Source organism: Typopeltis vanoorti, chromosome 7 (genome assembly GCF_054136105.1).
Source record: "Typopeltis vanoorti isolate ZY-2024b chromosome 7, IOZ_Tvanoo_1.0, whole genome shotgun sequence".
Taxonomy (NCBI): Eukaryota; Metazoa; Arthropoda; class Arachnida; order Uropygi; family Thelyphonidae; genus Typopeltis; species Typopeltis vanoorti.
Window position 1 is genome coordinate 58,881,665 of NC_143555.1, and position 21,477 is coordinate 58,903,141.

Sequence of the window (21,477 nt, forward strand, 5' to 3'; positions counted from 1 at the left end):
TAATCAAATTTAAGACCCCCAATCCACGTGTGGCCTCTACATTTTCTTCTCATTGCCATCGACATTACCAGGTCTATAGGAACACCCTACCAAACATTTCATCCTGTCCACTTCACACTCTGCTTCAAAACCACTGTCATATTTGCTCCTGGCATCTCCACCCTGGATGAGCACAACTCCTCTGCCATCATCAATAACACAATCCTACTCACTTTTTGCTTTGTCTGTCTTCATGCAAGACTATATATATCCCTCCATCTCTATTCCTGTCAGAATGTCATCCTTGTTCAATCATGCCTCACTTATACTGACAATTGTTGGGTGAATGAACTCTATCAAGCTACAATTTCATTCTCCCTTGTTTTCAATACTTCTAGCATTTGTAAACATACACACTAGCTCATTTCTGTTTCTATAACAAGTCCCACTAATCCCATTTCTCGGATGACTCCTCTACTACACTCCTCCCCCAGACCTAAACATCACCTGCACATCTACTCTTGAAGCCATCATCCACAGTTTTCATGAAGTGTCTCCTTGTGCACCTTGACGTTCTGTGTTCCTTCTCTCTTATTCTCTTCACTTGCACCACTTTCTTCACCACTCACCTCTCCATTCACAAATTTGCTCACCTTACTCCCCTGCTCTTCCTCAGCACTGCTTTTTTCATCATGTCTTACATTCCCTTCAGTCATTCTCTCTTGCAGCAACAGTTTCTTTAACTGACTCACACTAAATCCATTCAAATGTAGCCTGTCTCTTTTATACAGCTCTATGCATCCCTCCAACTCATCCCACACATTCACAAAATAAACTCTTTTTTCCTGCTACAACTCTTCTAGCATACCATTCAAAATCTTTGTTTCACCTTCTCCACTCATCATTATTATACCTGGGCAACACACTGTTATCTTTCACTTTCCTTAACAGCCTCATGACATCTCTCCTTACTTTCTTCTTGTTACCAGTCAGATCATTCATGCCAACTACAACTACCAATGCTTTTGCTCGAGTACTCCTCTTATCCAATGCTTCAACCACCCTGCTCATTCTACCTAACAGAAAACAGACCTTGTGTACTTTTTCATTCACCACACCTCTTATCATTGAATTTCCATACACTGTCACTCTCAAATCTTCTGTTCCCATTCTTCCTCACATTCCCATGCAAATCAATAATTCTTCTCAGTTCATTCCTCATATTTTTAATTTTTTGCCTCATCTTTGCCAACTCTGCTTGCATATCATGAATTAGTTTTTCAATGCCATTTATGCAAATCACAATTTCACTATGTTACGTCTGCTGTCTTATTGCTCACCAACACTAACTCTCCACCATCTACATGCACTGTCTACCAATCAACATAAAAAGATTGGAAGGGTTATTAGAAACAGTGCCAGTGTGATAGCACTTCAGGAGGATTTAAAGAAACTGGACAGATGGACAAATGAATAGGAAATTTCAGTTTAATGCAATTAAATGCAAGGGCTTCAAAATTTGGGATCCATGATGGGAGGCTGCATACTGTGGATCTGTTCTAGAGGAAGCATGTGATCTTGAGGTGATATTATTATTCAGGACCTACATGGAGTCATAAGACTCATTGTGGGAGGCCTAAATTAAATAACACAACCTATCATATCATTCCTTAAACTCATTCATTGTTCGTGCTCTCACTACCCTTTCAGGCAATCCATTCCATGATCTAACCACTCTCAGTAAAAAAAAAAAAATCCTCATGATCTTATTCACCACTTCCATTTGTAACTTCCAGGGATGACCTCTTGTCCTTGCTCCTTCCTCTTAATCTACCACAGAAAAGAACCCCACAGTGTGAATCCTGTAACTACTCCACAACAATTGAACTGCCTTGATCATATCACTTCTCTTACTACTGAACAAATTCTGCAATTTGTGCATCCCCCATAGCAACCATTGTACACTGATATCATTTTTGTTATCCACCTTCACTCCCTCTCCAAGGTTAATTTATCTCTTTCAAATCCTGGTAACCAGAACTGAGCACAATAATCCAGATGTGGCCTGTTCAGGGCTTTATACAATGGAGCCACAATTCTTCTATCTCTGCTGGTCAGTGCCCTTCTCAGTATTGCAGCAATCCTCTAGGTTACATTCACTACCTTTGTGATAAGTCCCCTAAACTTCAAATTTCTATCAATCACCACCCCCATGGTCACTTTCCTCTTACCATTGATGGATCCCAAACTTCAAGACCTTATATTTAGTCGTGCATTAAACTGAAACCATATTTATTTGCCAATCTGTCCAACTTATTCAAATCCTCCTGAAGGACTACTATACTGGAACTATTATTAATATTATTAATAACCCTTCCCAGCTTCACATCTTCTGTAAACAATGGAACGTCTACCTGCAATCCACTGACAGTGTTATTGATATAAGGTTAAACAATAAGATTCCCAATACTGAGACCTGAGGGATCCCACCTTCTGCTTCATTGATACAACTCCCTTGTACACAGCTCTCTGATACCCAGAGGCATAGCTAGAGGGGGGGGGGTCCACCCCAGGTAGCAATTGAACATTTTTGAACTTTTGCAGTTAATTCTAAAACACAGTCTCAAGAACTCAGTTCCAACTATTTTAATACTACAGCGAATTTTCCTCAATTGCTGTAAGTGTTGCTAGTTGTGAGAGGAGTTTTTCTAAATAAAATTGATTAAGAATTACCTACATTACTATGAAATAGACTTCAACAATATCATCAATTTTGCTAACAGAAAAGCAAGAAAAATAACATTTTAGAATGTTGAAATTAAAGTTTTACTTCAAAAATAAACATAGCGTTTTAATTTATTTCCCTATATGTCGTTTTGACTTTTTGTTGTATTTTTGGTGTGAATTGACAGGGGCAGCAAACTCAGGGATCGCCCTGGACAGCCAAAGTTCTAGCTACACCACTGCTGATACCTATCAGAAAGCTGTGTACAAGGGAGTTGTATGATACCTATCTGCCAGCCAATCCCCAATCCAATTAACTAACCTGATATCCAAACTCTTGTGCTTTAACTTAAATATCAGATAGCACTCTGCCAAATGGTTTTGTAAAAAAAAAAAAAAAAAAAAATCCGTAGCAACTGTTTTTATTACTTTCATATGACTATCGTAAAAGGCAATTAGATTACTAAAACCTTTTAACAAATCCATGCTCACCCTCCCAGATAATACCACCCTCATATGCCCAATGCTGTATATGATCCTCCACTAATTTCTCCAAATTCATAAATTATAGGCCACTTTGTATTTCCTCTGTCATTGTTGATACCTCCATTCTACCACCACCTTTATGGAATGGGATTATCTTATCCTCCTTCCACTCCTTGAGCACCTTTCCCATAGACAGATTCTCATTGAAAAGCCAAGTCAACAGAGCCACCAATTCCTTAGCACATTCTCTAAAATCACATGCCGAAGTCCCATCCAACTCCATTGCCTTATCGACATCCATAGAACTTCGTAAATTATTTGTAACATACACTCTCCTCTTGTACTTCCAATTCTTGAATCCTCCTTTTCCCTCTAGTAATAAAACCCTCTTTTCCAGGATGAAATATGCCAATAAAGTGATAATTAAACAACTCTACTATGTCTTTTGCATCAGTCACCCTACTCCCATTTTCATCTAGCAATGTCATTCTTCCACAATCATTACTCCTCCTACTAACCACGTAATGAAAGAATTCCTTTGAATTTTATTTGCATCTCAGGGCTAATCTCTTCTCATATTTAAGTTTTCCCTTCCTTACCATGCTAGTCATTGAAAGTTTTTTCACTTGGTTATAAATTAAATTAAAGATGAAAAGAAATTATATTCTTGTTTAATCCTTTATCCAGGTGTAAGCAAACAACTTTGCTTGCTTACACTAGGACAGAGAGAGTTATACAAGAATATAATTTCTTGACATCTTTAATTTAACCATTCTAGTTTCTTAGTCTGAGTCTTATATTCCTCATGCAGCGGTTCCCCACCTCTCTCCTTACACGATTTCTATAACCTCCTTTTCATATACAGTCGACATTTCATGTCATTAATCATCCACTTTACACCAAATATATTCTCTTTTTCACTCATTGTAATTTCTCACTAGTTTCCATGCAGTGGTTATATCTCGCTCTTCATATTTATCCATGGGATTGGCCCAAGCTAATTTTCTATTATTATTACCACCTGTTATAATTCTACATACATTCCTTTCTTCTCAGCATTTCCACATGTCTACTCACACCTCCCAAGTCAAGACCATATGGTCACTCTCTTTTATTGTACGCAGGTCCTGTGATGGCAGAATGAAATCCAAAACTCTTGAGCCTCTTCTTTCTTCTACTACATGCTTTTTTCTCTTCCCAAGTTAGGTTGCTATAGTTAAAATCTCCCAGAATGAGTACTCATTTTGTACTTGCCAAAATCAAAATCAATAGCATAAATATTTATTGGTCCTCAAACTCTGAATTTCCTTGCGTATAGCAAAATCTCCCCAAATACCCCCCTCCCCCCTCCCACCATATATTCTCAAAACCAGATGTGAGTTCAATGTTGCAACATGTACGGTTTTAAAATTTGGAAAACAAAAAAGGGATGCAGAATTTATGCTTGGTGAAGATATATCGTCGGAGGTGGAGGATATAAGAGATATGGGGGTGATAGTGGATAAGGATCTGAAATTTAGGGGACACATAGCCAAAATTGTGAAGACAACACAAAGGCTTCTGGGAATGATGCAGAGGACACTGACTTGTAGAAGTAGGGAGATTCTTGTTCTGTTGTATAAGGCTTTGATTAGGCCACACATGGACTATTGTGCCCAGATTTAGTCATCACGTGGTTTTCAGAAGGACAAAGAGATGTTGGAAAGGGTCCAGAGGTGGCTGACTAAGGTAATTTCTAACCTCTGGAATTTCGAGTATGGGGAAAGATTGAGAAGATGCAACTTGCAGAGTCTGGTGGACAGGAGGAAGAGGGGAGATATGATAGAGACCTACAAGTTAGTAAGGAGTTATTATAGGATCAGTGCTGGAGAGGTTCTACAGAAAATAGTGGGAGATCAGAGGAGAACCAGAGGTCATCCCTGGAAAGTGTATAAAGAGGGTATGAGTAGGGGAGTGAGAAGCAGGTTTTTTTCATGCAGAATTGTGAATGCCTTGCCTGCGAGTGTGGTGTCTGCAGAGAATTTGAATGTGTTTAAAGCACGGTATGATGAGCAGTTTGTATGATAAAAGGAACTCCTAGATGAGTCTTTGACTCTATGGGGCCTTGGGTAATAATAATAATAATAATTTCCCTCCAAATCCTCCACTCCGAGAGGACACAACTCGTCACTTATCGTAAGCAATACTCCACCACAGCATTTGTCCTTTCTTTTCTGCTAAAATACACTATACCCTTATATTTATATTCTTGTCAGTATATCATCTTCATTCAACTATGTTTCACTGATTTCAATTACCTTTGGATTGATTGAGGCTATCCATGCCACTGTTTCATCTCCTTTATTCCTGATACTCCTGGAATTTGTATAAATATCAATGAATTGCTATTTCTATACCTATTATTATTCCCTCCAGACTCTATTTTTTAACTCTGCATGATGCCATGCATTATCACATCTCTAGAGTATCTACAGTTGATAAAAGTTTGAAGTTTTGGGGAGACATTGCAAAAGCAGTGAAGAGTACCCAGAGGATTGTTGCAGTACTAAGAAAGAGTGGCAATTCCATTGTATAAACCCCTGAATAGACCACACATGATCAGATCTGATCACCTGGATTTGAAGAGGATAAATTAAACTTGGAGAGAGATATATAAAGGCGGATAATAAAAATGATATCAGGACTTTACAATGTTAGTTATGAGGATAGACTGAGGGCATGCAAACTGCAGCGTTTAGTGGTGTGACAATTGAGACATTTAAACTACCGAAGAATATTTATGGGATCAATGCTAAATAAAGTTTTATTTTCATTTTAATGAATAAGAATAAGAGTCCATCCCTGGAAGTTGTGAAAGGGAGTGGTGTGTAGGAGAGTGAGAATTCATGGAATTCATTGCCTGATAGTGTGGTGAATGTGCACATGGTGAATGGGTTTCAGGAGTGGTGCAATAGACTTTGTGTTGTCTAACACGGGCCTCCCACAATATGTAGTGTAGCTCCATGGAGATCTATAATATAATAATAATAACAATAATTAATTAATTATTAAGTAACATGAGTTAATTAAGTAATTAATTCATATTATGGATATTGTTAATTGTTATTACTGATACATTTCATGCAGTTCATATGAACATCAAGGAAAACTGTGCCATACAGACAAATCGGCCTTTAGAACACATGCAATTTACAGACAGAAACACCAGTGGGCAATAGATGGCATTGATGTAGACAATGATAATGGTGGAGATGGTGCCCTCCCTCGATGAGTCTTTGAACTCCTTGGGGGTGCCATGATATAATAGTACAGTATCCCTTGATTAACGCGATTAATTAATCCTTCGATGTTACCGCGTATATCAAAATCGTGTTAATCAAATCTAATAATCAATGGTAAAAATTACAATTCGTCCATGATCGATTACTGTATTAATAATTCGTTTTATATGGTACTCTTTTAGGAAAGATAAAAAATGAATGCAAAGTAAATGTTTATAAATGCTTGTATCTACATTAGCTACTGAATTTTTTTATCAAAAAAAAAAGTTATCAAGAGTTGTTTGAAGAGTTTTAGTTTTTTTCTTATCAGCATAAATTCTATGATAACAAGCAGAATGACTCTCTAGACTTCATCAAACAAGCATTCTTCAATTAACATCTGGATCCATATCCATTACTTGCTGCTTAAGCAATTCTAAACTGCAAAATATTCCATCCAGTTCTTTGATTGTTATCTCCTTTGGAACCTCATCTTCACATTCTATTTGTTTGTTGTCTTCATATGCGTGTTGTTGTTCAATTTCAAGAAGACCGTTGTCACCGAAATCTTTTTGAATTTGAATCCAATAATTCTTTAATATCTTCTGCATCAACACTATCAAAACCAAGGTCTTCACCAATTGCAAAGATTTCTTCAACCACGTTGTTCACAGGATCCTGAAAACCACCTAAGTCATTAGTGCATTCTGGCAAAAGGTTTTTACCAACAGCTTTCATTCAGCTAGAAGACACTTGTCTTCTAGCTCCCACGAATCATGAATGTTTTCAATTGCATGCTTAATGTTAAAACGTTTCCAAAATTCTTGGAGCATAATCGCATTTTTAAGAAAATATGCTTTGAAAAGTTGCAATGACGCCCATGTCCATGGGTTGTAGCAATGATGTCATATTTGGTGGAAAAAATAAAACTTTCACATCCTCACACAGATCATTAAGAGAATTTGGATGAAATTCTTTCTTTGATGAAAAAATTTATGAAGAACGTAATTTGTAAATACAGCAGAATAATTGGAGCTTGTAATACACCCACTCTTAATGCTTAATGGAAGGAATGACATCATCATGCTCAAGACTTTCTTTCTCTCAGCCAGGAAACACTCCTCGAGGCTTGCATGTTTTTGCGTGGTAAATTTAAAAGCGTGTTAATTAAAACTTGCTGTGTATATAAAGGGATTGTCGCAATTAATTTCGCTGCATTATTCAAATCCTGCATTAAGCAAGGGATACCTGTAATAGCTATTTGTAATATGCAATTATATGCATATTACATAAGGGATATGTAATATGCAAATACTGTTGAACATGTTAATATTTTGCTACATAAAAAAAAAAACTAAAAAATAAAGAGAAGGAATGCAAGGGAGGTATTTATGAAAACGACAAAGTGCAAGCCATCCTATTCAGGCCAGGTTGCCCGAATGGTTAGCATATCCACTGTCCAGCCAAAATGTTGCAGGTTCGAATCCTGCATGGGCATGGATGTTTGTGATTGTCTGTGAAAATACTAGTGGTGGTGGGCAGTAGATGGCATGGGTGTATATGATGATTGTAGTTATTGCAGTTTGTTGTAATTGTTGAAGGCAGAGAGTTGTAGAGTAGGTGTCCTCCCTTGATAAGTCATTGGACTCTCTGGAGGTTTCATGTAATAATAATAATTAAGAAAAATGACTACATGTTTGGTGATTGCTGTAGTGATGTTAGCCCATATATAAATAACTTATAAACAAAAATAATACAAATATCTATTACAAAAAATAAAATAATAATAACAATAATAATGAAATTGATAAAAATGGAAAAAAAATATTCTTAGTCCACCCACGGTACAAATGTACTATAGGTTTACTGATAACTATTCAGTGGCATATATAAAGGGGAAAATAGCTTAAATGTTTTATTTTGGAATTGAAATATTGAGTTAATCACAAGCTATAAAAAAAAAAAAAAAGAAAGTCATGTCAAAATTTATTTATCTGTAGAATTTTCTCGTAAGTTTCATAGCATCTTAAGTATACAATAACAGAAAATTTTAAAAAGTACAACAATGAAAGCTAATGTAAGATAGCTAAAACAGTCAATATATTCTTAACTAAAAATAAATATAGTTAGTACTTTGCAGTTTACACACACACTATCCTCCCATTGACACTTTTCCTCTTCACAATATCTAACAATGTTCTTAAATCTTTTGCTACCCAATTTATACCACCACTCAGGTCATTGTACTCACCATAACTATCATCTTGTCTGCATCATGCCCTCTCTTTATTGCTAAAGCTACTCTTTCTATTGTCCCACCAGCCAAGCAATCCTCAGGCATACCACTCTCCATACCCTTAATCATAGAATCACCACATATCTTACCACCCTTAACTTCATTCAAGTCCACATAAGCATCACTCATGGACTCATTTTCTACGCTATTCAGCATGACTCTCCCAGTTTCATTACTCAACACTCTTTTACTTAACCCCCCACTCTCACGGCATCTCGTTTCATCTACAACCTCTTGTGGTTTTATTTTGTTGACTCCCAATCACTCCCATACTATTTATTACTGCATCATTCACCAAAGACTCACCCATAAGTAATCCTGTTCTAGTTACTTCAGCTAAAACCTACATCAACCTACAATTTTCTGGTTTTTCAGAAGACTTGTACAGGCCTTTATACTCGGGTTGATTCTCACTGAAATCCTATTCAAAAGGCAGGGTACTCAAATCTCACTACATCTTTCTCATTCTTTATGTTATTTTGACAATCTTTTATAGAAAAATGTTAACACATGTTGGAAGTTTTTTCACTTGGTTAGACTATAAATTATATATTTAGTTTAATCCTTTATCCAAGTGTAAGCAAGCAAAGTTTGTGCCTGAAGTATCTTCAGGACTGGGGCAATGCGTGATAGGTGTGGTATAAGTTCTCATCACTTGCCTTAGTATCTCCCATAATGTAAAGTACATCTCCTTGTGGACATGCATAATGCTATGTATTAAGGGCCACTACCCAGTGGTGGTGATACCAAGGTGGAAGTAATGGAGAAATCATATTTACTTATATGAGTTGCCAAAAGGTGTCACACCTTATTATTAAATAACTCTGGATTAGAGAAAAATGTTGGAAGTTTTTTCACTTGGTTAGACTATAAATTATATATTTAGTTTAATCCTTTATCCAAGTGTAAGCAAACAAAGTTTGCACCTGAAGTATCTTCAGAACTGGGGCAACTCATGGTAAGTGTGGTATAAGTTCTCATCTCTTATGATGAGAGAGACATCACAATATGACTTCGATGACGTCTCCATTACTTCCACCTTGGTATCACTACCACTGGGTCTGGCTCCCACTGATGAGACCTCAATAAAGGTCGAAACCGGTCTGGGTAGTGGCCCTTCCCTTGATGCATAGCATGATATATGTCAACAAGGAGATGTGCTTTGCATTATGGGAGATACTATGGCAAGTGATGAGAACTTATACCACACTTGCCATTTATTATTATTATTATTATTACGGGTATCTCCATGGAGTCAGTAGACTCAGCGCGGGAGACCCCCCCACCCCCCCCCCCCCCCACCCCCCCCCCCCCCCACCCCCCCCCCCCCCCACCCCCCCCCCCCCCCACCCCCCCCCCCCCCCACCCCCCCCCCCCCCCACCCCCCCCCCCCCCCACCCCCCCCCCCCCCCACCCCCCCCCCCCCCCACCCCCCCCCCCCCCCACCCCCCCCCCCCCCCACCCCCCCCCCCCCCCACCCCCCCCCCCCCCCACCCCCCCCCCCCCCCACCCCCCCCCCCCCCCACCCCCCCCCCCCCCCACCCCCCCCCCCCCCCACCCCCCCCCCCCCCCACCCCCCCCCCCCCCCACCCCCCCCCCCCCCCACCCCCCCCCCCCCCCACCCCCCCCCCCCCCCACCCCCCCCCCCCCCCACCCCCCCCCCCCCCCACCCCCCCCCCCCCCCACCCCCCCCCCCCCCCACCCCCCCCCCCCCCCACCCCCCCCCCCCCCCACCCCCCCCCCCCCCCACCCCCCCCCCCCCCCACCCCCCCCCCCCCAAAGAGAAAAATTGTCACTGATTGGGACGTGCGAAAAGGGCAGAAACATCAAAACTGACTAATCGAGCATTATGTTTTTAATTTTGTTTATGAAGTATTGTGTGTTCTTTATATAGGAGAGGGAATGACCTACAGTACCAACTCCTTGAGTGTGGATACTAATTTCTTAGCTAGGCAATAATTAAAGCTGTCTATATCTTCAACTATTGGCCAAAGTTGAACATTATGTTTGTGTACTTTTGGGAACCCATATATTCTGAGAGAGCAGGAGTAAAGTTTTTTAACAGTGGCTGATCGCCCAGAAGTCACAGACTTAAGTAATTTAAAATATTTTTTCTTCTTAATATTGTTAGTTGTACCACCACCCTTCATAAAAACATGGAGTCATCATTAACATCCTCAAAAACAGAGCTATAACAATTTGCTCTAATGAACAAGTTCTCCTACAAGAATTACAAATTATTAGCAATACATTTATAAATAATGACTATAGCAAAAATACTAATCAATAAAGTTCTTCATAAAACTTCATAAAAAAATGCGTATGATATAGATTACAATAAAACCATAGCTATCCCATACATTAAAGGGTTATCAGATAAATAAATAGAATTCTACACCATTACAAGAGCCTCCATAGCTCAGTGAGTATAGACAAAGACTTGTTCGATTCCCGTTGGTGAATTGAGGAACATTTATCTGATCTCTTTTGACAAAAGGTGGGTTAGCCAGTCTCATATGGAGGTGGGGGGGGGGGTTTCACCCAAAAACTCGGGTTTTTTATTCCCCAGAACAGGCAAACCGGTCCTGTGAACACACATGGATTACAGTCATGAATACATCCCAGCCATATTATTATTATGTGACACCTCCAGGGAGTCCAAAGACTCATCGAGGGAGGGCACCTACTCTACAGCTCTCTCTCTCTCTGTCTCCACCACTCAGTTCACCAACTACACCAACGCCATCTACTGCCCACCACCACCACTACTCCATAGGCAATCACAAACATTCATGCCCACAGTGGGATTCGAACCCGCAGCCTTTTGGCTGGAGAGCAGCTATGCTAACCACTCAGCCAACCAGGCCAGGTATAAGGCTGGTCCTGAGCCCAGATAAAATTGGAGTGGGGGTGTTTGTGAAAGCAGTGGTGAACTACAATCTCACTACGAGCGCTTTCTCGTGGTGAGATTGTAGCGCTTTCTAGGCAATGCCTACAAAGTCACCTAGTCACCAATACCTTTCCACATTCGGAAATGACTGAAAGGGAACAACCACCACCATACCATTACAATCTTAATGCTACTTTGAAAACCATCTATAAAATTAAAAAACATATTCAACTCCTCTAAGGAGCCTCTTCCCCATTGGCCCACCCTGGAGTATACCATATCCATTGCACCTGTAACTTACCTCACACTGGTGAAACTGGATGCACAATTCCTATCCATAAAAAAGAATACAAACTACACGTTACATCTCACAATTTTGGTGAAGCAGCCTCTCAGTAATGCTCTTAACTCTCTATACCAAACTGATTGAAAAAGTACATCCTTACATCATACAAAAACCTGGTATAAATGCAAATTTAAAGAAGCCTGTGAAATTTTGATCAACCTTCCTAATCTTAACAATAATGGAGGCATAAAAATCCCAAGAATTTGGATGATCCACTTAAGTTCAAGTTTTCCAGCAAATTTTTGCTGGAAAACTTGACCAATGTGAGCTGAAAAATTTCAGCTCACATTGGTCCACCATCTATAGTGTTTTGTTCTAATTTATGCAAGTAATTATGTGAGAGCATGCATATTGCTTTTTAGCTTAGTATATCTCTTAATGATTTGTAACCAAATAGATAATAATAATAACAACAGAACTCTAGCTTTGATGTAGTAATGTTTTTTTTTTTTTTTTCACCTGAGGTCAGGCCAGTAATTAATTGTTGACCAAATTACTGTGACTTTAGCATAACATGTAGATTTTAATGTCGCTTGTTTGTTTCTTTGTATGTGTATACTTCAGATGATGACCTTGATATGAAGATTGAAATGTCGAGTGATTATTTTGAAAAACTGAAGCTTTACTATCGTATGGTGGTTGTTTCCATAATTTTTAATAATGAATGCTCATCTCCATGTAACCATGAAGGAAAGGATTTTAGAATAATAGTGATTATTATTAGCAGCAATGGCATCTTTTTATGTGAATCGCATGTATTCAAAGTTGGAAACTTGTTTAATGTTTGCAGTTTGGAATAATCTGGAAACACTGCTCTATTAAACATGGACTCTCAATATTGAAATTTTAAACGAAATTTCAGGCCTCAATTGATCTCACAATGGGTGGGTGAGTGATGCAGTTCATCTGAAGGCATGGATGTTTCTGAATGATATTTGTGAGTTGGTAGATAATTTTCTACTCATCTCTTACCAGAATTTATTATAAAAGATTAATACCAGAAATACTTACGTTTAATATTTTTGACTGTAAAATTTTCGGCTAAGTTTCATCATATCCATTGTCAATACACTTATGGGAAAACTCAAATCATCAATAGAACAATTTAATTGAAAGCATGTGATATTATGTGTAATATTAGCTGCAGGAGGATAGCTCCATCTGCATTAATAGATATTCAAAATAAATTACAATAAATTGATTTAGTTAATTATTTTTAAATTATAAACAATTTAATTACAATTATGGAACACACGAATGGTGAGTATTGGTGACTCCAGATTGTGAATAGAGAGAGGCAAACTATCAGTATGAGGTGGGGACTATCAAGACCACATTATAGCATGGAGACCAGATACTTTCTGTATTAGCAATATGTCTAAGATTCTCTCACTGCATGCCTGCCTACTCTTTATTTCAGCTTTGAAATGCTACTATCACAATAAATTGAAATATAGAGAATCTATGGCTAAAATAAAAACCTCCCTCCAAAAACTATACCAAACAATCTCTTCCACATCCACTTTGCTAATGTGGTGTTATGTGTTATCACCAATACAAGACAGGTAGAAACACTGCAACAAACATAAGTTTTATTTTTTTGTAATATTTCTGAAAAATTGTACGCATTTTATCAAAAAATTATTTATTAGTGATACTGAGAATGAATGCTTAGAAATTATTGAGGTTGTTAGTACATTTTAAAAGAAATTAGTATTATATAGTTACAGTTAACAAAGACAAAATCACAGTAAGAACTAATAAATAATTTTTTGATAAAATGCATACACCACATTCAATTTTTGTTCCAGATGTCTGGAAAAAAAATTGAATGTAGTGAACATTTTCTCAGATTGTATAAGGTCAGAAGTGTGGTATGTACATGTGGGCAAATGTAGCAGATGTGTTTATTGGGAGACTGAACAAAAGAAGTAAGAGGGTGAGGGTCTGTAGAAAATGTGATGTTTTAATGGACTGCAGTGATTTGAATGAAAGTCAAGAACTGAAGAATAGTAGACAAAAAAACAAAAGTCAGTGATAAGTGGAAGATTGAGAATGGTATTGATACAAAATTAATAACGGAAAAAACTCGCATACATAGATTATTTAATAGTATAATTTTCGCCTGTGTGTCACAGGCATCTTCAGTACATTAAGCTCAAATTAAACAATAACTGACAAGTTTAAGTTAGGAGAATGAAGTAAAGTTTCACATGTTTCTTTATAAAGGTGTTCCATGAGAAACTGACTTTTGTGAAGAACTCTTGTCTTTCTCCAATGAACTCTATGTCTAGTGAAGATGGTATGTTCTGCAAGTCCAGACTTTTCAGGTTTAAAGTATTCAATATAAGATTGGTGTTCTTCTTCTTTCCAAATAGAGGCAGATCTTCCCGTTTGTCTGAAATAAGATAATCCACAAGAGCATGGAATCTGGAAGACACCTGGATGATTAAGATGTGGAAGCTTGTCCTTAGGAGAAGTGAGAAAGGTGAAGATTTTTCTAAATGGTCGAGAGGCTAGAAGAACACCAATCTTATATTGAATACTTTAAACCTGAAAAGTCTGGACTTGCAGAACATGCCATCTTCACTAGACACAGAGTTCATTGGAGAAAGACAAGAGTTCTTCACAAAAGTCAGTTTCTCGTGGAATGCCTTTATAAAGAAACATGTGAAACTCTACTTCATTCTCCTAACTTAAACAGATCCGATGGCTTATGTCTATCCCCTTTATGGGAGATAGTACTTTACAAATCAGCTAATCTTTCCTAACTTTTTATTGTATTTTTTATTTATTTATTTATTATTTTTTTTTTTAGGAAATTTATTGACCTTTTTAGTTATCTTACACCAGCTACTTAGGTGGCACTTTTTGGAATTGTCAGTTATTGTTTAATTTGAGCTTAATGTACTGAAGATGCGTGTGACACACAGGCAAAAATTATACTATTAAACAATCTTTGTACGGGAGTTTTTTTCTGTTATTAATTTTGTATCGATATGTCTACTTACGGTATACCTCTTTTAAAACTGAGAATGGTATGATCCAGAAGGATGAATGGAGAATGAGATTATGAATATGGAAATGACTGAAAAGCAGAAGCAGGTGAGATTGCAAGAATGGAAGTAAGCCTGACAAATGAAGCACAAGTAGGTACTACTGCAGGTATTAAAGAAAGCACAAATGCTAGACGGCAAGAACTGATGAATGAAATGATTAAGATGAGAAATGAGATGAGGCTTATGCATAATGAGATCAGGCATATGGTGGATACTAATAGAAGAGTGTGAAAGAATAAAAGGAAAGATAGTGGGGAAAAAGAAGTTACAAATGATTCAAGAGTAGCACTGTATGGTGATTCTATTATAAAAGGTATAGTGAGGGAGGCACAAGGTATGTTGTCCAGGAGGAAGTATGAACAGGGTGACTGATGCTCTAGATATGAGAAGCAAAGTGTGCGAGGGAGTAGAGACAAGCAATTTGTTTGGGAATAAGAAGAGTGTGAGGATGGATATCAGAAGATTATTGAGAAGAGTGAAGGACAATAGTGTGGTAGGAAGAGTAGATGGGGTTTTGCCTGGGTATGATAATAATCAGATGAGGTGGAGAACAAAAATAATGAATGGTATGTTAGCAGAAGTGTGTGAAGAGAAAGGTGTGCAGTTTGTGAATGTGTGGGATGAGATTGAAAGATGAATGGAATTATATAAGAGTAATGTACTACATTTCAACAGTTTTGGTATGCATCATCTGGAAAGGCTGCTGCTGGAAGGAAGTGCAATGAGTGATGCGAACAAGGTGTCAGTGTAAGTTAGAGGTGAGCAGAGCAGGTGAGACCAAAGTGATTGTAAATGGAGATGAGAATGTGAGAAAAGGAATGCAAGTCAGACAAAGAAATAGTGTGGGAACCAGAAAGTCAATGTGTAAGGAGAATGAAATTTGAAAGTAGTAGTGAATGCATGTAGGGATGGTCAGCATAGGAATGGTCTGGCATGGGGAGTAGTTGAGTTGGGGACAGAGGATAAAAGTGGACATACAGATGCAGGTGAGAAGTCACATATGAAGGATGGCTTGGGTGGGACTGGTTATAGATTAATAAATTAATTTCTATGCTGATTTACAAATGCCAGGAGTATCAGAAATAAGGAGATGGAATTGTGGCATTAATTGATTTTATTTTCCCAAAAATAGTTGGAATAAGTGAGACATGGTCGGATGAGAATACTTTGATGGGAATAGAAATGGAAGGATTTGAATGATGCTATGTCTGCACAGGATTGAGATCAGAGGATAAAATAGTGGAAGTGATTTTGAAGCAGTATGGTGTGATGCAGAGATGAGAGAATGATATATTTAGTTACATGTTGCTATAGGCTGGGGAATGTTGATGGTAGAGACAAAGAAATGCATAGGCAAGTTGGCTTAGTAAGCAAGAGAAGGGTGATTTTAATTTTGGTGATATTGACTGGAATAAAGAGATAACATCAGGGAACAAGGAAAATGAATTTCTTGAGTTCTTAAGGGACAGCTGTCTTAGGCAATATGTAATTGAGGGCACACAAGGGTTGAAAGCCTTAAATCCCTATATGTGGAATTAGAAGGCTGATGATTATGAAATGCCTAGGAGACAACTAGAAGCTATAAGTTAGAAAGAGGAGTTGAATGGAAAGGAAACACATGCCTCTTGGGCACTGATCAACAGCTATGTAACTCAGCAATGTCTGAGTGTATTTTAAAGGTGAAAAGGCTAAATAAAGTAGGAATAAAATGGATGAATGAGGGGGGTTAAGCATAAGAAATTTGAAAGAAGAAAATGACATTAGGAAAAACAAGATGAATGTTGGTAATAATCAGTTGCAGGATGAGTACAAAGAGGAACAGGAAGATGACTCAGGTGATAAAGATGCAAAAGTAAACAGAAATTAGCCAGTCAAGCTAAGAAAAAGCATAGCGAGTTATTTTGATATGTGACAAATAGAAGAAAGGATGATGATGATGAGAGGATAATGTTAGTTGATGACAATGCTAGATTGGTAACTGAAGCAAAGGATATAATTAAAGTATTTGAATGAACAGTTTATCAGGGTAAATTGAAGGTGATATCATGAGAAGCTGGAGTGTAGATGGTATGGTGGAGGAAAGATTGATGGCAAGTGAGCAGGAGGTATATGAGAAATTAAGTAAACTTGATGTTGACAAAGCAGTACTATTTGATATAATACATCTGCATTTGGAAGGAATGGTCCAGGGATTTATTGGCACCCTTGGCGCACCTGTTTAACATGAGTCTTGCAATGAAGAAAGTTGCAAAGGAGTGGAAAGCAGTAAATATTTTTCCAGTTCACAAATGGGAGGGGGGGGACAGATAAGATTGAGGCCACAAATTATACATTGATTAGTGTACCTGGAGTTGTTGTCAAGATGTCAGAGAGGATGATGAGAGCTAGGAATCAAAAATGGTTTGATAATAGCAGTATTCTTTATGATGATCAGCATGGGTCTGTTAACATGAGGTCATGATTTTGCACTCTACTTACATATTACAACACAGTGACGAATTCACTGGATTAAGGAGATGCACATACAGTAATATACTTGGATTTTTCAAAGGCCTTTGATAGAATGCCACACAACAAGCTGTTAATTATTATATATTTTTTTCAAAATGTAAGCTGTTAATTAAATTAAAACAGATGGAATTGGAAAAAAGAATAGTGAGTTGGATAGATAATTGGCTGTCTGATTGGTGTCAGTGAGTTCGATCTGGGAGTGGTATCCCAAAACAGGAAGGTGACTAGGTTTAACTGAAAATATGCAGTTGTTTGTCAATGATGTAAAGTTGGGAAGAACTATGAGGAGCAGAGTAGATGCTGTGGCAAGACCTCAACAGACTATGTGAGTAGGCAAATGAGTAGAGCTTGCAGTTTAATGTTACAAAGTGCAAGTTCTAAAAATTTGGTAGGTAAGAGTGGGATGCAGAATATGCAATTAATGGAGACAGTTTGAAGGAGGTGAAAGAGATGAAAGATCCAAGAGTGATGGTGGACAGAGACTTGAAGTTTATGGGCCGCATTGCTGAAATTGTAAGAACATCACAACAGATTATGGCAATGATGAAAAGGTCCTTGACAGGCAGAAGTAGAGAGGTTATGATTCCCTAATCAATCTGGTTGTAGTTTTCATTAAGTCCATTTCAGGTCTATGAAATTAATAAAAATGGACTTAATGAATAAAGATATGATTGAGACATGTAACTTAGTGAGGTGTTGTTACCAGATTAAAGTAGAGGAGATTTTTCATAGAGTAGAGACAGAGAAAAGGGAAGAACAAGAGGCAATCCCTGGAAGCAGTATAAGGATGATGTGAGCAAGGGAGTAAGGAAAAAATTCCTTCCATGGTGAGTGGAATGTATTGTGCCTGAGAGTGTTGCGAGTGCAGAAACAAATGTTTTTGCACTCATAATGGATTTAAATCACTGTTGGATGAAGTTGTGGATTGCTGGTAATGAGTACTTTGACTCCATGGAGGTCTCATGTTAATAATAATAATAGTAGTAAACACCAACTTAAATGATGTGCACCACTGCCTATAGCCATCCGAACCCTAACTCCTTTTTTTTCTTTAATGCACCTCAAATTGTAGCTACAACAATCAGTACACCATAACTGTTCAAGTTACACTCTATATGATTTTCCAAAACACGTTTTTGTAGCATCTGATATTCCTTGACAGAGGAGACCAAATGTTGAATCTCCTCTTTTTGACCTATTAACCATCATTCACCTACTGCCTAATCTAATTCTGAAAATCACTCTGTTCTCTTTGACTTCTTATTCTTGAAGGTTGATTTTGCAGTTTAGTTATCTAAACAGTGTAATCACCTTCATTGGTGATCTTAATGTACAGAACTCCAGATGACTCCTCTTTTCCAATTCTAATCAAGTTGGAACGGAATCTGTAAGCAGTGATCTAAAGCAAATTGTTCATTTACTGCCAACCAGAATACTAGACTTTTCCACTCGTCGTAAACTCTATATCTTTTCATAACAATTTCTCCTTCCATGTAAACTGCTAAAGTCATCTCTCCTCTTTAACTTAGATCTTAATCTCATGCAAAATTTCCTCTTTAGCGGGATGCCCTTCCATGAGCTATTCTCAACATGTCCTTTGGCATTACAACAGCAAGTGGGAGCACCTCCATTAAATCCACTCCTCCTTTCCATAGTTAGACTACTTTCATGGATATTTGCTGTAACTGTGTTACAGAAATTATTTCTATTTGAATGAGACTCTTCTTTCCACATGTCCTTCAAAATTCCAGTCATCTATTCAAATAGGTGTGCCAAGGTAGTCCAAGAAGAAAAGAGCACATCACAAGTGTCTTGAGACAAAAACTACAGATTATGGTTCTCAGCCTATACTGAAGCCAGCCTGCAATAGTTGCAAGACAATGCTAAGAAATCAAACTGAGTGAAAAGCTAACTGCAAATAACTTATCAGTTGCACAAATGGCAGTTATGTCTTTTACTTTCTTGAAAAGCTGCTGGGTGCAATTTCTGTCTGTTTGTGTATCAAGAACATTGTGTTGCATTCTTATTTAATCCTTTATCCAAGTTAAGCTAAGTGTAAGTTTACATGTGAGGTATCTTCACAACTAGGCTACTTGTATATAGAGGATGTTAACTTCATATCAATAGCCTCAGTTACAGAGAAAGTGATCATGCAGACTTGACCTGGGAGAATGATAAAGATGTGAAGTTTTCAATAAAAAAGGAGTATATATGTGTAACTACAAAGCTGACAATTATGATAAACTTAGTAGGTAGCTGGAGCTGTGCAACTGATCATTTGAGGAAAGCAGTACCAGACCACATACCAAGGACCAGGAGGATAAATAAAGTGAGAGTTGAATGGATGAATAGCAATACAAAGCAGGAGCTGCAAAAAACATTATGAAGGGAAATATAAAGAAATTGATTGTCAGTGTGCAGGCAAGAAGAGTGATTAGCATAGTAAGAATGGATATATAATATTATGAGAGAAAATGAGCAAAGCAGGCAAAGGAAATCAAAATACTATTTTTTTTTTTTTTTTTTGCTATGCAGTAAGAAAGAGAAAGAATGGCTTCAATTGGTGCTGATAGTACAAAGGTGACAGAAGCAGATAAAATAGCTGATATAAGATACTAAGTGATAATTTTGCAAAGATGCATAATCTAGGTGGAGATACCACAGTTGCCAAGGAGAGAACTGAGGTAGACAACTTGCAGGTACCCAGCATATTGATAAATTTCAGTGTTACATGCTGAAGTGGGATTGGATGGCATATTAACCTGTATGTTATAAGAATATGCAGAACTGGCAGTGCTTTTGACCAAACTGTTTAATCTATATCTCAGCTCTTTCAAGGTTTTGAGAGAGAGAAAACAAGCGTTCTCTCACATAAAGGAAGCTCCAATATTGAAGTAGCAAATTACAGACCACTTAGGTATCTCAGGAGGGGTAGTAAAGATGATGGTGGACACGTTGGTTAAAAGTAGAATTCAGGAATGGATGGATAGGAATATGATACCCTATGGAGAACAACATGGCTTTGTGAAAGGTAGGTCATTATTATTATTACCCCAAGACCTCATGGAGTCAAAGACTCATCTGGGAGGTCCTTTTATTACACACCCACAGCTCATCATACTGTGCTTTGAACACATTCATACCCTTGCAGACACCACACTCTCAGGCAAGGCATTCCAATCATTCACAACTCTGCACAAAAAAAACCTGCCTCTCACACCCCTACTCACACCCTCTTTATACAATTTCCAGGGATGACCTCTGGTTCTCCCCCGATCTCCCACTATATTCTGTAGAACCCCTCCGGCATTGATCCTATAACAACCCCTTAATAACTTGTAGGTCTCTATCATATCAAGTTGCATCTTCTCAATCTTTCCTCATACTCGACATTCCAGAGGTCAGAAACTACCTTAGTCAATCGCCTTTGAACCCTTTCCAACATCTCTTCATCCTTCTGGAAACCAGGTAACCAAATCTGGGCACAATATTCCACATGTGGACTAATCAAAGCCTTATACAACGGAAACAAATAATAAAAAATAATAAAAATACAACCGAGAACATCAATGTCTTCGGCATCATTCCTAGAAGCCTTTGTGTTGTCTTCACAATTTTGGCTACGTGTACCCTAAATTTCAGATCCCTTATTTCTTCCACCTCCAACAAATAACCTCACCAAGCATAAATTCTGCATCCCATCTTTGTTTTCCAAATTTTAAAACCTTACATTTCGCAACATTGAATCATATCTCCATTTCCGTGCCCAATCACTCAATTTATTCAAGTCTTCTTGTAAGGCCACAACATCTTCACTACTCTTCATGGTTCATCCCAACTTTGCATCATCTGCAAACAACTGAATATCTCCATCCAAATCTTCACCTATATCGTTAATATACAAGTTAAACAGTAATGGCCTTGGT

At 38.0% G+C, this 21,477-nt stretch overlaps 1 protein-coding gene across 1 annotated transcript in view; it reads right to left on the reverse strand.

Moving 5' to 3' along the window:
* The window catches only part of LOC150104706 (fat-like cadherin-related tumor suppressor homolog), a 573,066-nt gene that overhangs the window by 78,972 nt on the left and 472,617 nt on the right, over window positions 1-21,477 (reverse strand). Inside the window, exon 25 of the mRNA XM_090395611.1 lies at window positions 5,487-5,544. Coding sequence (XP_090251737.1) covers window positions 5,487-5,544 — 58 coding nt within the window. The remainder of the gene's footprint in view (window positions 1-5,486; window positions 5,545-21,477) is intronic.